At 44.5% G+C, this 16,857-nt stretch overlaps 1 protein-coding gene across 1 annotated transcript in view; it reads left to right on the top strand.

Moving 5' to 3' along the window:
- Positions 1-8,437, top strand: part of LOC310691708 (uncharacterized protein) — a 33,685-nt gene extending 25,248 nt beyond the window's left edge. The window contains exons 10-12 of the mRNA XM_083471571.1: positions 1,367-1,467; positions 4,377-4,438; positions 6,407-8,437. Of these exons, the coding sequence (XP_083327697.1) occupies positions 1,367-1,467; positions 4,377-4,438; positions 6,407-6,445 (202 nt within the window). The 3' untranslated portion in view covers positions 6,446-8,437. The remainder of the gene's footprint in view (positions 1-1,366; positions 1,468-4,376; positions 4,439-6,406) is intronic.
- Positions 8,438-16,857: the final 8,420 nt, after the last annotated feature.

A 16,857-nucleotide genomic window follows, 5' to 3' on the forward strand; every position in this document is an offset into this window, starting at 1 on the left:
CCTAGAACAATAGGATCCAAATTGCAGCAGTCTGATTGGTCCAAGAACAATGCAGCAGTATGATTGGTTGGCAGGAACCACCCAATCATGCTCCAGATATAAGTGAATCCACAAGCTGATTGGCTTACAGTAGAATTCCAGAATTAAGCAATCATGTGCAGCCCATTGTGTAAATAATGTATATAAAGCAGATACTTTGAGGGGACTTTTATTCATTCCTCCTCACCACTATGAGCTGAATAAAGAGCATGAAATCACTTTGCGACTCTGAATATATTTCATATGTGAACTGAACGAAGTTTTCTCTTGAGTTAGAAAAGGCCCAGGTTGTCCTCGGATCTCTGAGAGGGACATGCAGGAACATTAACAGGGCTATATTTCTGGGTTGTGTAAATGGAGGTGCAGATAGAAAGAATTGAAAAATTGGACTTCTGAGGCTGTTGCAGGAATTTATGTCTAGGTTGGGGGGGGGGTTGCCCCTCCAGCAGATATCATGCACATGCAGCCCACTACTAAAACCAGCACAATCACTTTTGTGACTTTTGTGATTTGTCCCCACAAAACACTTCATCACAGTTTCTTCCTATCTATTCAAAGGGCCTCTGCTGCACCATACCAAATGTACGAATTCACTGATAAATGTATCTATGTACTGGCTCACTTCATATAGACATGTGAGCTCAGCTACTCAGCAGCCCCTCTGCCTGAGTGATAATCGCTGGCATCCTGATACCTGAGTGCCAGACAGGTATTGTTCTTCCAGAAATAAGAAACCCAGATGAAGACAAAAGGGTGTGATTAACTTGGCTGGGAAACAGGGAAATGTAAAGATCTTTTTTGTTACATTTGATGGGTGTTTGGTGGAGGTCAAGGAGAACCATGGGGCAGGGTCCAGGATGCTCAGATTACTGCCACCAGACCTCCCCTTTCATGTAACCGTGATGTATGAGTGATGTAGTTTGGAGGGGGGGTAACATGGGGATTATAATAAAAGTTTGGGGGCTATTTTATTTGGGGCTTCCATCTTGTTCCACCTTGTGGCAAGTGGGAGTCCTGTCGCGACAGTCTTCAATAAAGACCAAGCCTACTGGCTGCTGTTTTGCTCTGGTATTCCTGGCTGGTGTCCTTGTTTTTTGTCCGAGGGAGCCCTCAGATTTCTCTGTTAACAAGGCAGAACATGGAGGGTGTGGTGATGAGGAAGACAGAGGGACAAGGACAGCCCACCGGTTAGGTAGAGTGAGGCTGCTGGCTCAGGCCGCAAAAGCCCTTGAGCTGGCACCCCTATGAGAGAGAGAGAGAGAGAGAATGTGCAACCTTTTCCAGGAGGCGTCATCCTAGGAGTGACCTGTGTATATTGTTCTTGCAGCTTCCTTGACGGAGAGGAGCTCTGGTATGTGGAGGATGAAGAGGAAGAGTGGAAGCCTTCCACAGGTCTGAGCATCGTGAATAAAGCAGCCTGCGAGGGTGGTAAGGATTCGTTATGTTATAATAAAAACTGCTCCTTTTCCCTTATGGGGTATTCCAGAGCCCCCATAGAGTCCTTAAGTGGGTTCCTTATTGGTAGGAGAAGTACTGTAACAGAGGGCAACCAGAGTACAGTCATACCTCATGTTATGTTTGCTTCAGGTTGCGCGTTTTCAGGTTGCGTCCTGGAAGTACCGGAAAGGGTTACTTCTGGGTTTCGCTGCTCGCGCATGCGCAGACGCACAAAATGACGTCACGCGCATGTGCAGACGTGGCGAATTGTGACCCACGCATGCACAGACGCGCAGTCACAGGTTGCGTTCTTTTCAGGTTGCAAACAGGCCTCCGGAACGGATCCCGTTTGCAACCAGAGGTACCACTGTATATTGAGAAGCAAAGCAGCTAGTAAGCCTGATCTTTATTCAAGGAACTGTTGCAACAGGGTCCCCACTCGCCACACGCAGGAGAGAGGAGAACCTGGAACAGTGCTGCGCAAGCCCTTATATAGTCTCTTGAAACTGCCCAACCTGTAGCTCAAGACCACCCCATATATATATACACACACACACACACACATCACAGAAGGAGGCGGGTCTACAGCAGAAATCCTGTTTGCCAGGATACCTGATAATGGTTACTGATTGCATTACCTGGGCAGCCTGGGCATTCTTTGGTGATGGTTAATACTTTAGTTCTTGAATCCAGGTCACAGGCTCACCCTAAGGTAAAAATAAAGGGACCCCTGACTATTAGGTCCAGTTGTGACTGACTCTGGGGTTGCGGCGCTCATCTCACTTTATTGGCCGAGGGAGCCGGCGTACAGCGTACATGTAGCCAGCATGACTAAGCCGCTTCTGGCGAACCAGAGCAGCGCACGGAAATGCCGTTTACCTTCCCGCCGGAGCGGTACCTATTTATCTACTTGCATTTTGACATGCTTTCGAACTGGTAGGTTGGCAGGAGCAGGGACCGAGCAACGGGAGCTCACCCAATCGTGGGGATTCGAACCACTGACCTTCTGATTGGCGAGCCCTAGGCTCACCCTATTAATACACAAATACGCCCTTAAGACAGGATTTGCAAGCAAAAAGACAATGGGAAGGCTTTCCTCATTTGCCTCCCTTACCTCAGAGTTATATTTGAGGTCATTGGGAGAGTCCAAATGGCTTCAGGATTGCTCTCCCATACTATTTCAGACACATGGTTCATATATTTAGATACGTGTGCATTTACGAATATTGATTCTGTATTTGAGACCTTAAAATTCTTATAACAATTATGCCCTCAGCAAGGCGGTATTTGCAGCGTGATATCTTGCTGGCCACAGGCCATGAGCAGAGGCATAGCATGAGGGCAGGAAGGAGGGGGATGCGAACACCAAGGGCCTCGCCGGCCAGCCGGACTCTCTCCTGGGCAGGTGGGCAGGAAGCGCAACATGACCCCATGAACTCTCCATGCCCTGTGCCTGCCCAGCGGCATTGGCGGTGATGGCTGGGTTGGCCTGGCAGGTTTTGTTCACCCTCCACGCCTCGCCTGCATTCCCAGCTGGCACGCACACCCCGGGTGCCAGCAAAGGACGCAACACCACCGGCCAGGACTGTCTTCTCAGAGCTTTGGCTCAAAACTCTGGTGCAATGCAGCCCCAAAATTTAGAATCGTAGGGTTCGAAGGGACCACGAGGATGATGATAATAATAATAATAATAATAATAATAATAATAATAATAATAATAATAAATTTTTATTTATATCCCGCCCTCCCCAGCCGAAGCCGGGCTCAGGACGGCTAACAACAATAAAACAGTATAAAAGTATAGCATAAACAACACTCTAAAATCATTCATTATAAAATTAATTAATTCAAGCCACTGGCAACCATTGGGCCAGAGCTCCGCGGAGATTGCCAAGGGAGGGAGTCAGGCTGTGCCCTGGCCAAAGGCCTGGTGGAACAGCTCTGTCTTGCAGGCCCTGCGGAAAGATGTCAAGTCCCGCAGGGCCCTGGTCTCTTGTGACAGAGTGTTCCACCAGATCGGAGCCACAGCCGAAAAAGCCCTGGCTCTAGTTGAGGCCAGCCTAACTTCTCTGTGGCCTGGGACCTTCAAGATGTTTTTATTTGAAGACCGTACGTTTCTCTGTGGGGCATACCAGGAGAGACCTATGTGGGGCATACCAGGAGAGATCTAGTCCAACCCCCTGCAATGTGGGAATCTTTCCCCCAATGTGGCGCTCGAACCCTGTGATTAAGAGTCTCCGTCTCTACCGACTGAGCTATTCCCTTAGGGAGGAAGAAGTGAGAAGCCTCACTGTGTGCACCCAGGAAAGGCTGTGTAAGAGGCGGAAAGGGGCTTTCTGGGTTACGGCCAGTAAACCATTCCAATACTCTTGCTGCTCTTAAATTAAGAAATACAGTGGTGCCTCGCAAGACGAAATTAATCCGTTCCGCGAGTCTCTTCATCTTGCGGTTTTTTCGTCTTGCGAAGCACGGCTATTAGCAGCTTAGCGGCTTAGCGGCTATTAGCGGCTTAGCGGCTATTAATGGCTATTAGCGGCTTAGCGGCTATTAACGGCTTAGCGGCTTTAAGAAAAAGGAAACAAACTCGCAAGAACTCACAAGACGTTTCAAGCCCATAGGGAAATTCGTCTTGCGAAGCGACTCAAAAAACGCAAAACCCTTTCGTCTAGCGAGTTTTTCGTCTTGCGAGGCATTCGTCTTGCGAGGTACCACTGTACTAATACTATGTGGAAGGAGTGTTCTTGTTTTTGTTTGTTACTATGACATGTATTTTTGTGTTTCTGTATTGTAAACAGCCCTGTGATCCTTGGAAGAAGGGTGGTATACAAATAATAATAATAATAATAATAATAATAATAATAATAATAATAATAATAATAATAATACTCTTTGTTTCTTAGGACTTGAAGACAGAAAACAGGTGTTCAGACCAACTCTTGATGCAGTAGATACTGAAATGCAGGTACGTACAGCTATAGTTTCATCTTGGGCAGATTTTTCCCGGTTATCATCTCCTGAGATCAATCGACAGATGATGATTGTGTAGACAGCGAAAGCAAGCATGGAGATCTGCGCCATTATGAAACATGAGAGATGTAGTACAGTGGTGCCCCGCAAGACGAATGCCTCGCAAGACGAAAAACTCGCTAGACGAAAGGGTTTTTTTGTTTTTCGAGCTGCTTTGCAAGACGATTTTCCCTATGGGCTTGCTTCGCAAGACGGAAACGTCTTGCAAGTTTGTTTCCTTTTTCTTAACACCGTTAATACAGTTGCGACTTGACTTCGAGGAGCAACTCATCGAACGCGGTGTGGTAGCCTTTTTTGAGGTTTGGTGATTTTTGAAGCTTTTCCAAAACTTTCCCGACACCGTGCTTCGCAAGACGAAAAAAATCGCAAGACGACAAAACTCGTGGAACAAATTAATTTCGTCTTGCGAGGCACCACTGTAATAGCCATCGGTCAACATATGAATCATTGCCAGCACCAGTTACTATTTATTAAATTTCTATTCCGCCCTTCATCCGAGGATCACCGGGGTGTGTGTGTGTGTTAAAATGTAGAAACACAAAAATACATAACATAGTAACAAACAACACACACACCACACAGTTCGAAAGGCCTGAGCCATTTGAGTCTTTATAGGTCAAAACCAGCACTTTGAATTGGGCTGAGAAACTGATTGGCAGCTGGTTATATGATTGGCAGTCGGTTATATGCTCAAACCATCTTGCCCCGGTGAGCAACAAGGCCACTGAAGCTTCCGAACCGTCTTCAGAGACAGCCCTACATATAACACTTTGCAGTAATCCAGCCTAAGGGTTACCAGAGCATAGACAACAGAAGTTAAGCTATCCCGGTCCTAATAGGGCACAACTGGACCACCAGCTGAAGCTGATGGAAGGCTATTGAGGCCACCTGAACCTCAAGCAACAGCAAAGTTTCCAGGAGGACCACCCAAGCTATCTTATCTGCTCCTTCAGAGGGAGAAGGCAACCTCCCGCCCATCTGGTCAAGGGAACCGCCCACTGACAGTGCCTCAGTCCTATCTGGATTGAGCTTCAGTTTGTTGGCTCTCATCCAGTCCATTACTGAAGCAAGACAACGGTCTTGTCACCCCTCCCTTAAAATTGCTGAGCCCCTTCTCCATATTAATTAGCAAATGTGGCAGTAAAAAGGGAGGATATTTCAGTTCAGACTTAGCTGTGTGATGCAAATACCCAAGTGATTAGGTTTCGTTTTTTCTATAAAAATAAATAAATTTAAAACGACAATTCCAAACACCAATTTGTTTTTTTCACATCTCCTTTGTTAACAAGCTCTGTTGATTCCACAGATCCAAAATCATAATTTATAAAATTTCATAAACTGTATGCATGCCAAAAATTGATAAAAGTATCCTAAATGTGTGTAGCTTTGTCATGCATATCCTGTACCCCTTACATAAGCAATAAGCTTGCCGTCGTTGCAAACTCATACAACTTTGATTCTCATTCAGCAGTTGTGGCAATTTTATTCTGCCTCTGATATTTTGCAACGATCACAGGCACTATTCACTCTGTTAAATATGCAGCTACTTTCAAAGTCAGGAAGAAGCAGAGTTTCGCGTTTCTTCTGGTTTCAAATGAGCCCTGCTTTTTCATGGACCTCACAACACACATTATGTTAAGTTGTGGGTGAACATATCAGACGACACAGCGATTCTTCAAACAGCTCTTGTTTATTCACAGGCCGGGACAGAACTGAACTGAAGGGTTCAGTCAGCCTGCTTATATAGAGCTCCAGTACAACGTTACTGTAAGAACTTTCTAAAACTATCCAATCACTGAACGTCACTTTCGATCCCTTATTTGCATAACTATCTACAGTATCCCCCTGCTGGCCCAGGGTGAGAACTTCAGTACATAACACTTTATACTTCTTCTCTTTGCAGCTGCAGTTCCAGAAGCCAGAGGTAACAACCCAGTGTTGATTCCCACCCTGGGACTCGTTTCGGATAGTTCCCTTCAGGAGTTGAGGTGAATGAAGAAACCTAACACCCAACGGATCGCAACTGGAAGCCCACTAACAGAAAGGCGTGGCAGTGGAGTTCAGCATGCCAGCTTTAAAAAATTCTTCTGAAACTGTTTCCTGGATGAGACTCTCAGCCTATTATGAAGAAGACCACTCTGTTGAAAACAGATCCGTAGAGGAACCAACAAAGAGTACACATGACTGTTTGCACAAAAAAGAATCCATAAACTGTGCTACAATCCATGGAGGGAAGGAAACATCATGGAGTGGTTCATTCGATATCCCTAAGCAATATATGTTGGAGTCCTCATCTTTAAATTACATCCAGGTGTGGTCAACGCATTTTTGTGTGTGCCCCCAATACACCCCTCCTGATTTGCCATTTTTTAAAAAATACAGGGTGATTCATAATGATACAGTTTCAACGTGCTATAAAAAAAGAAGAACATATCTTACGTCACCTGTAACAGAATTGTAGGGGAATGTTGAAAGTTTTTTTAGAAACAGTCACAGATGTTCTTTGTGTACACCCTTTGTCACATGACACACATCGAACCAGTAATCCATTTCTGCCCAAACGCGACTCACCCTACGTGTTGATTTTCCCAGGCTTCGTTGAATGGCGGTGCAAACACTATCGACGACTTCTTCCAATACGGTTGTCCAGGACTTCTAAGTTTGCACAGACAACCCACAGATTCAAATCTAATATATCACCATCAATACCTTACTCTGGAACTGATTTTAATTTATAATATTAATCTTTTTGGGGGGTTTTTGATTTCCTGTTTTTAACTCTGCCTTTTATTGTTACCTTTAATATTTGGTTTATTTTTTCGTAAAACAAGAGATTCTATTTGCAATTAAGCAGCACATGCATTTTACAAAAGAAAAGAATTTAAAAGCATGGCAAATCGTGTGTGCGTGACATTCAAATTCCTTTTGTTGGGGAGTTAACTGTGTACCAGGGGTGTGGGGGTGAAAAGGCGGCTTTTCAGAAAGCCACATGGATCAATACACCATGTGGGGCATTTTGGAAAGATTAAATAGCTGCCACTAAAATCAGATTTTTCTTTGGCAAATAAAAGGAGAGGAAAAAAGACAAGGAATGTGACAGATTGAGGGTGTTCTATCCTTGTGTGTGCCAAGCATTATAGCACTTTAGCCATAGTTTTGGTCTGCCAAGTAACAGCTTTTAGGTAAAGGTAAAGGGACCCCTGACCATTAGATCCAGTCATGGCCGACTCCGGGGTTGCAGTGCTCATCTTGCTTTATTGGCCAAGGGAGCTGGCATACAGCTTCCGGGTCATGTGGCCAGCATAACTAAGCCGCTTCTGGTGAACCAGAGCAGTGCACAGAAATGCCGTTTACCTTCCTGCCAGAGCGGTACCTATTTATCTACTTGCACTTTGACATGCTTTCGAACTGCTAGGTTGGCAGGAGCAGGGACCCAGCAACGGGAGCTCACCCCGTCGCAGGGATTCGAACCACTGACCTTCTGATCAGGAAGTCCTAGGCTCTGTGGTTTAACCCACAGCGCCACCTGCGTCCACACCGCCACAGCTTTTACCTCGCTATTATTTTGTTATAAATGTTTTTTAAATAGAATGCTACACAGGGTGGTTGTATGGAAATGCTTGTATTTATGATAAAGTGTCGTTTCTTGGACGAAGCGTGCAATAGGGCTAATAGGATACTTTGGGGGGACGGACTTTTCCTCCTTTCTGCCTCCAAGCTGCGGCCCCTAAAACGGGCATTCCTTTCCCATGCACATCAAATTTCAGGGGATTTTCCAGACATGGCAGAAAATGATTTAATTGCTGCTGGTGGTTTTTGTATGTGCATGTGTGTGTTTTAAGTTCTGAATAGAGATTATGTTTCTCAAGGTGTTTTGTTATCAGATTCTGTAAGCAATTAAAGTATTTATATTGCACCGTAAACTTTGCTCTCTTTGCTTTTTCTTCTTCTGTCCAAAAGCAAAAACATACCTGCTTGCCATTATAACCTCTAGAATCAGTTGTTGTTGCCATACATCGTATATGCCGTTGCTCCTGACGACGGCGCATAAATTGCACCCGGTGCGCTTCATATCACATATCACTCCACTTGCGATGAAATGTACTGGTTGCCAATCAACCTCTGAGCCCAATTCAAGATGTCTAGATAAAGAAGTCTCGATAAATTTGGCCACCAGTTACTTAGAAGACCACACCCTCCTGGGCAGATCTCCCTGCCTGTTGAAATCAGCTGAGGAGGCACTGGTGTTTTTTTTTTAATTAACAATTTCAACATAACAACGTATCAAAACTGTTAAGTTGTGGGTGAACATATCAGACGGCACAGCGATTCTTCAAACAGCTCTTGTTTATTCACAGACCCAGAACAGAACTGAACTGAAGGGTTCAGCCAGCCTGCTTATATAGAGCACCACTACAACGCAACTGTAACCAATTTCTGTAACTATCCAATCACTGAACGTCACTTTCAATCCCTTATTTGCATATGTGGACCTGAGTGAAAACTATCTACAGTATCTCCCTGCTGGCCCAGGGTGAGAACTTCAGTACATAACAAAAACATCTCATATTCATCATTTCCCCCCTATTTTCCCCCATCAAACCCTCCCTCCCTCCCCCCACAAGACTTCCCTCAGCTCCTCTCTCTGATCTCTCAACTAAATATTGTTCTCTGCATACTGTAAAATTGTATAAATCCTTATATTACCTATCTACTACATTAACAATCAATAGATTTGTGGATGTTTATTCAAAACCTGCCAAGGAGTCCGATTCATTTTGTTGTCTTTTTAAGTAATACAGTCATACCTCGGGTTAAATTCACTTCAGGTTGAGCATTTTCAGGTTGCGTCCCGCGGCGACCCGGAAGTAACGGAATTGGTTACTTCCGGGTTTCGCAGCTCGCACATGCGCAGACGCTCAAAATGACGTCACACGCATGCGCAGAAGCAGCAAATCGCGGCATGTGCACAGCAGACACAGGTTGCGTTCTGCTCAGGATGCAAACGGGGCTCCGGAATGGATCCTGTTCGCATCCAGAGGTACCACTGTACGTAAAATGTTTTCATTCTTCTTTAAAGTCTGTTTGTCAATTTAGCCATTTCTGCATAGTTCATCAATTTCTCTTGCCATTGTTCTTTCGTTGGGATTTCCTCATTCTCCCATCCTTGTGCTATCAAGACTCTTGCCACTGTTGTTGCATACATAAATAAATTCTTCATTTCCCTTGGCAGGTCTTGTCCTACCATCCCTAACAAAATTGCTTCTAAAATCAGCTGGGGAGGCACTTTTGGCAGTGCCATCCTCTGTGGTCCTTCGAGGTGGCGCTGTGACCTGGCCCTTCTTGGCAGCAGCCTCCATATTATGGATCTTCCTAGGAATCATACCCTCTAAGCATCCCTATTTTCCAGGGACAGACCTGGATTTACAGAAGCCATCCCAGTTTCAGATTTGATCCCAGAATGCCCACTTTTCCTTAGGATGTCCCTATTTTCATTGGGGAGATGTTGTAGGGTATGGAGTAGGAACTCAGTTCCAGCCCCTCCAAGTGGCCACCATTGCCATTACAGTCGTACCTTGGATCTCGAACGCCTTGGCTCCCAAACAAATCGGCTCCTGAACGATCGAAACCTGAAAGTGAGTGTTACGGTTTTCAAACGTTCTTTTGGAAGCCGAACATCCGACAGGACTTCCGCGGCTTCCAACTGGCTACAGGAATTTCCTGCAGCCAATCAGAAGCCGCACTTTGGTTTCCAAATGTTTTGGCAGTCAAATGGACTTCCAGAATGGATTCCGTTCGACTTCCAAGGTACGACCGAGGAGAACAAGTGAGGTGTTCATGGTGAGTTCTGGCACCTCTTTTCTAGAAAAAGAGCATTGTTTGTACCCCACCCATCTGGCTGGGTTGCCCAAGCCACTCTGGGCAGCTTCCAACGTATATAAAAACATAATAAAACATTAAACTTTTTTTTTAATCCCCTTACGAGGCTGCTTCCAGAAGTCTTCTAAAGGTTGTATAGTTACTTCTCTCCTTGGCTCAGAGAGGGTGGGTTGGATAACTCCATACCCTCCAACGTTTCTCCAACAAAAACAGGGATGTCCTAAGGAAAAGCAGGACTTTCGAGGATCAAATCAGAAACTGGGATGGCTTCTATAAATCTGGGACTGTCCCTGGAAAATAGGGACCCTTGTTGGGTCTGCAAATAGAGTCCTGGAAGGCTGCATTAAAATCCAGAGCTCCCCACCTCCACCTTAGTCATCCTGGGGCCACCCTTCAATTAAGTTCTCTTTCTCTTTCTCTAAATCGTCCTTGATGGTGTACAACAGGCATGTCCAACAGGTAGATCGTGATCTACTGGTAGATCACTGGATGTCTGTGGTAGATCACTGGCTCCACCCAAAGAAGCTCAACAACTTTGTCTCCCCTTAAAAAAGCTCAACATTGTTGCCTTGCATCCCCCCCCAAACAGGGCTTTCCTCCTCCCTAAAAAAAACTTTGACCTGAACCCCTAAAAAAGGGCCATCCCATCCTCCCCCCAAATAGGGCTTTCATTCCTAAAAAAAGCACTCAACTTTGACCTGAACCCCCCAAAAGGGGGTAGATCACTGCCAGTTTTTAACTCTGTGCGTAGACCGCAGTGTCTTGGGAGTTGGCCACCCCAGTGTACAGCCAAAAGCTGCTACTATTTTCTGCTGTAAATCAGGAAACCCAGCGTCCTTCCAATTGTAATAATAAAATTTAAGGTCTTATATATAATAATAAATGTTCATAAATGTACCAACCAAGCACGTACATAGATCAGCACAGGAAGCCCGACCTGAAACCATTTTGACTCCCCAACTGACCAAATGTTTTCTCTGGGAGGAGGGAGGGGGGGGTCAGGGAACCTTCCCATTGCCTCAGGAATTGGGAAATCACCATCTCAAAGGATGACAAATTACCAGGAAAGGCAATCAGATAAGGCATTATCAGATAACCTGACAGACAGGAAAAGCAACAACATTCAAATTTCTGTTGTAGACCACCTTTTCTGTGATGTAGGTGTAATGTTTGTGGGGGGTGGTCTTGGGTTACACTCCTTCTGTGATGTATGTATGATGTATGGAGGGGTGGTCTTGAGCTCCAGGGCAGGGAATTTAAAATGTTTATATAAGGGCAGGCACACCTTGGTTCTGGGTCCTCCTCCTTTCTGCGTGTGAGGGGAGCACCCTGTTGCAACAGATCCATAAAGATCAGGCTTACTAGCTGCTTTGCTTCTCAATATTCTCTGGTTGGCCTCTGTTATTTTCTCCTACCAATAGGGAACCCACGTAAGGACTCTATATGGGCTCTTGGATAAACCATAAGGGGAAAAGGGCAGATTTCGTTTACAACACAAGATTATGGCGTTTTATCTCCTCTCCTGCTAATAAGTAGTTGATAGATTGAGTCGAGCTGTAGCTAATTAAGGCTTTCTCCGAGACGTTCCAGGGCGTTCTCTAAAACTTTTAGCTTAAACTTATAGTAATTAAGAAAAAGATACCGAGCAATAAAATACTAGAACTGAAAAAAGCTAATAAAAACTAATAAAAGCCGCACAACTGATGGGGCGCTCAAATCGATGCTTCCTCTAACGACGCCATCTTGAAAATAAGGCTGCTTTCCTCTTCAAGATTTTTACTGTCCCCCACTGCGTACCCTATGAAGCCTTGTGTCTGAAGGGAGGTCAACACAAGGTAGAGACTGTTGCCCGGGCGAGATTTCTCCTATGCTGGTTAAACATCTGCCTTACATCAGATAAAGATCCTCTGCCAAAAGTCAGATTTTTGCTGAAATTGTGACCCCGGGGCTTAGGGATTTTTTCAAAAAAATCTTTTCCGCCGGTTAAGTTGTTGAGGGCTGATTTCTTGTCCGGTGATAAAAATCCGTCTGTTTCCATCGCCAAACCTTTCAGGTTTTGCAACCGGTTGGCACCATTTTTGAGTGAATTTCCAAAAGTCTGTTTTTTACTAAAATTGTGACTTATGAATTTATGATGTGACTTATGAATTTATTATGTGACATAATGTGAATTATGAATTTATTCAAAAAAATCTTTTTATTCTGGTTAAGTTGCTGGGGGCTGATTTCTTGTCTTGTGATAAAAAGCCTTCTGTTTCCATTGCCAAACCTTTCAGGAGAGCATTTTCAAGCGTTTGTAACCATTTTTGAGTGAATTGCCAAATGTCAGATTTTTCCTGAAATTGTGACCCCCAGGGCTTAGGGATTTTTCAAAAGAAATATCTTTTTCCACCGGTTAAGTTTTTGAGGGCTGATTTCTTGTCCTGTGATAAAAAGCCTTCTGTTTCCATCGCCAAAGCTTTCAGGTGAGCATTTGCAACCGGTTGCCACCATTTTTGAGTGAATTGCGAAAAGTCAGATTTTTGCTGAAATTGTGACCCCGGGGCTTAGGGATTTTTTCAAAAAACAAATTTCCGCCGGTTAGTTTTTGAGGGCTGATTTCGTGTCCTTTGACAAAAAGCCTTCTGCTTCCATTGCCAAACCTTTCAGGGGAGCATTTGCCAGCGTTTGGCACCAATTTTGAGTGAATTGCCAAAAGTGAGATTTCCTGAAATTGTGACACCGGGGCTTAGGGATTTTTTCAAAACACAAATTTCCACCGGTTAGTTTAGAGGGCTGATTTTTTGTCCTGTGATAAAAAGCCTTCTGTTTCCATCGCCAAAGCTTTCAGGGGAGCACTTGCAAGCGTTTGGCACCATTTTTGAGTGAATTGCCAAAACTCAGATTTTTCCTGAAATTGTGACCCCAGGGCTTAGGGATTTTTCAAAAAAAAAATATCTTTTTCCACCGGTTAAGTTGTTGAGGGCTGATGTCTTGTCCTGTGATAAAAAGCCTTCTGTTTCCATCGCCAAAGCTTTCAGGTGAGCATTTGCAACCGGTTGCCACCATTTTTGAGTGAATTGCGAAAAGTCAGATTTTTGCTGAAATTGTGACCCCGGGGCTTAGGGATTTTTTCAAAAAAACAAATTTCCGCCGGTTAGTTTTTGAGGGCTGATTTCGTGTCCTTTGACAAAAAGCCTTCTGCTTCCATTGCCAAACCTTTCAGGGGAGCATTTGCCAGCGTTTGGCACCAATTTTGAGTGAATTGCCAAAAGTCAGATTTCCTGAAATTGTGACACCGGGGCTTAGGGATTTTTTCAAAACAGAAATTTCCACCGGTTAGTTTTCGAGGGCTGATTTTTTGTCCTGTGATAAAAAGCCTTCTGTTTCCATCGCCAAAGCTTTCAGGGGAGCACTTGCAAGCGTTTGGCACCATTTTTGAGTGAATTGCCAAAACTCAGATTTTTCCTGAAATTGTGACCCCAGGGCTTAGGGATTTTTTTTTAAAAAATATCTTTTTCCACCGGTTAAGTTGTTGAGGGCTGATTTCTTGTCCTGTGATAAAAAGCCTTCTGTTTCCATCGCCAAAGCTTTCAGGTGAGCATTTGCAACCGGTTGCCACCATTTTTGAGTGAATTGCGAAAAGTCAGATTTTTGCTGAAATTGTGACCCCGGGGCTTAGGGATTTTTTCAAAAAACAAATTTCCGCCGGTTAGTTTTTGAGGGCTGATTTTGTGTCCTTTGACAAAAAGCCTTCTGCTTCCATTGCCAAACCTTTCAGGGGAGCATTTGCCAGTGTTTGGCACCAATTTTGAGTGAATTGCCAAAAGTGAGATTTCCTGAAATTGTGACACCGGGGCTTAGGGAGGACTTTCATTTTAAAGAGACGTAAGGCAACATTGACAGTTTGTGCCTGTTTCTTGGAGTACAGGGTTCTAATCATCAGGGCTGCTTTGGATGCGTTTGAGGCTATGTATTCTCTGTGCGCCAGGAAGGACGTATTTGATCTTACATCCTGACCCAGGTACTTGAAGCAACTGACCTGCTCTAAGGGAATACCATTAATTGACCATAAATTAGGTTTCGGTCGAGCAGCAAAGAACATTATTTTGGTCTTGGCATAATTTAATTGGAGCTCGTGTTGGGTCTCATATTCATGAAGAGCTCGAAGCATCCTCCTTAATCCGATGGGGGAGGTAGCTAATAGGGCGGCATCGTCTGCATACAGTAGGACATTTAAGGCTCGTCCTGCCAGTTTTGGTGGATGGAAATCAGCATTTGCCATGTGCACCACTAGTGAATTAATATAGAAGTTAAACAGAGCAGGGGCAAGCAAACAGCCCTGTCTTACCCCCCTAGTGGTGGCAACCGGATTGGAGACTAGCCCCTTACTATCTATCCTAATCCTCAGGAGGGTATTTGTATGCAAATTAATAATCAACAAGAGAAGGCGGCGGTCGATAGATGTCGCTGCCAATTTTGTCCATAGCTGGTTCCTGGGAATTAGATCAAAGGCCTGCTTAAAGTCTATAAAGGCGACGTGGAGGGCTTTTAGGCCATTGCCAGCGTACTTGGTGGCCAAGTGATTTAGGATTAAGATTTGGTCTGTTGTTGATCTTCCGGGGCGGAAACCCGCCTGTTCCTCTGCGATGATATTGTTGCTTTCCATCCAGGTCGTTAATTTGTTAAGTAGAAATCTTGAATAGATCTTCCCGATAACATTTAGCAGGCTAATTGGTCTAAAATTGGCCGGGTCTGTGCGCAGCCCTTTCTTGTGAATTAACACAATCAGTGCAGAGTTCCAGCTTGGAGGAAATTGTGCTGTTTTGTTTATATAAGTAAAAAGAACTGCTAGGGGTGGACACCACCAATCCTTATTGGCTTTAATAACATCTATGGAAATAAGATCGTCTCCGGGTGCCTTGCCCGCCTCAAATTGGCCTATAAGTGTTTCCACTTCAGAGCAGGTAACAGGATCCCACTCTGGCAAGGGGGCCAAATCTAACCTTCCTCCGCTGGCTGCGTGAGCTGCATATAAAACGGAGAAGAAGCTTTCCCAGGTGTCAGCTGAAATTTGGGGTTCTATCCTTGACAACGGTCTACCCAGGTATCTGGAAATTTGGTGCCAAAAGGAGGAGGGATTTCTATTTTCTGCAGCTTTTAGAAGGTTCTTCCAATCATTTCTTTCTGCCGCACGCTTCTTTTCCTTTAATAGTGCTTTATACCTTCTCTTGAGGTTCATAAGGTGACTGCTAGGTGCGGAGTCATTTGATGCCCTATATGCCAATAATTCATTATATAGGTTGTTCTTGAATTGCCTACATTCCTCGTCAAACCACTTTTTATGAGAGAAATGGTTACTATTCATTACCGGGGTCTTAGCCAACGAAGGTTTTAGCAGTTCTACTAAATTGTCATATATTGGCAGTGGCTCAACTGCCTGGATAAGGGAGTCCCTTGTCTCCTGCAGTTGGTCAGACCAAAGGAGTTCATTTATCCGTTGAGCCATATTGTCGGTCCATTTTAAGGCAGTGGGCCTCATCTGAAGCTGGTTATTTGTAATAGGCACACAGGAATAGGTAGCCAATTCTCCATCCAGGGTCAGAGAAAGTTGTAATGGAAAATGGTCACTTTCCAGCCTCGTTACCACCCTAAAGTTGGAAATTTTGGGAATTAGGTCTACTGATGTCCAGATAAAGTCTATGGTAGAGGCTCGGGAGCCTGACCAGAAAGTAAATTCGGCAGGGTAATCAGAACTGAGAGCTCCGTTTAAAAGATGAAAATTAAGAGCCATCAAAGTTTGTCTACATTTAAAACCTGCATATGTAGCAACACTGTCTTTAAAATTCCTGGGTAAAAGGTCTGAGGTTAAAATGGGTAGTGAGGGATATTTATTATATTTAGCAAATAATGATTTATCAGAGTGAGACAATCGGCCATTGAAATCTCCTGCAACTAGGAAGGTGGCTTCAGGATATTTCTCTAGGAGAGTTTCAAGAGTCTGTTGAATTTCCCTCCATCTTTGGTCCACCAGGTTTTTCTTATAGATTGGGTGCAAATAAACATTAATCACCACGAACACTTCCTCCGCTGTTTGTAGCTTTACACCCAGCATGGATGACGACTGGATGTCGATTTGTTCCACCTGCAGGTTTAAGGCCAAAGAAACTAGGGTAGCCAACCCACCTTGTGGTCTGCCAGGTGATAGTAAATTCTGTTGTGCATTCAGGTAGAAGCCCTTATACCCTGATAGGGAGAAGCCCTCACAAGCCCAGGTCTCTTGCAGCAAAAGAATATGACTGCCTTTTATGTAGGCGACAAAGGATGGATCCATCAGCTTAGGTTTAATGCCAGCTACATTCCAGGATAAGAAAGTAAGTAATCTCCTGGTCACCCCTTTGAGTCATGCTGGGCCTTGCGGAACCAGCACGGCAGAATCCACCTGGGAATGCATGCGGCAAGGGGGGACAATAGGCTGGAAGAAGGAGTAATTGT

This window comes from Podarcis liolepis (genome assembly GCF_965112155.1).
Source record: "Podarcis liolepis genome assembly, chromosome: 13".
Taxonomy (NCBI): Eukaryota; Metazoa; Chordata; class Lepidosauria; order Squamata; family Lacertidae; genus Podarcis; species Podarcis liolepis.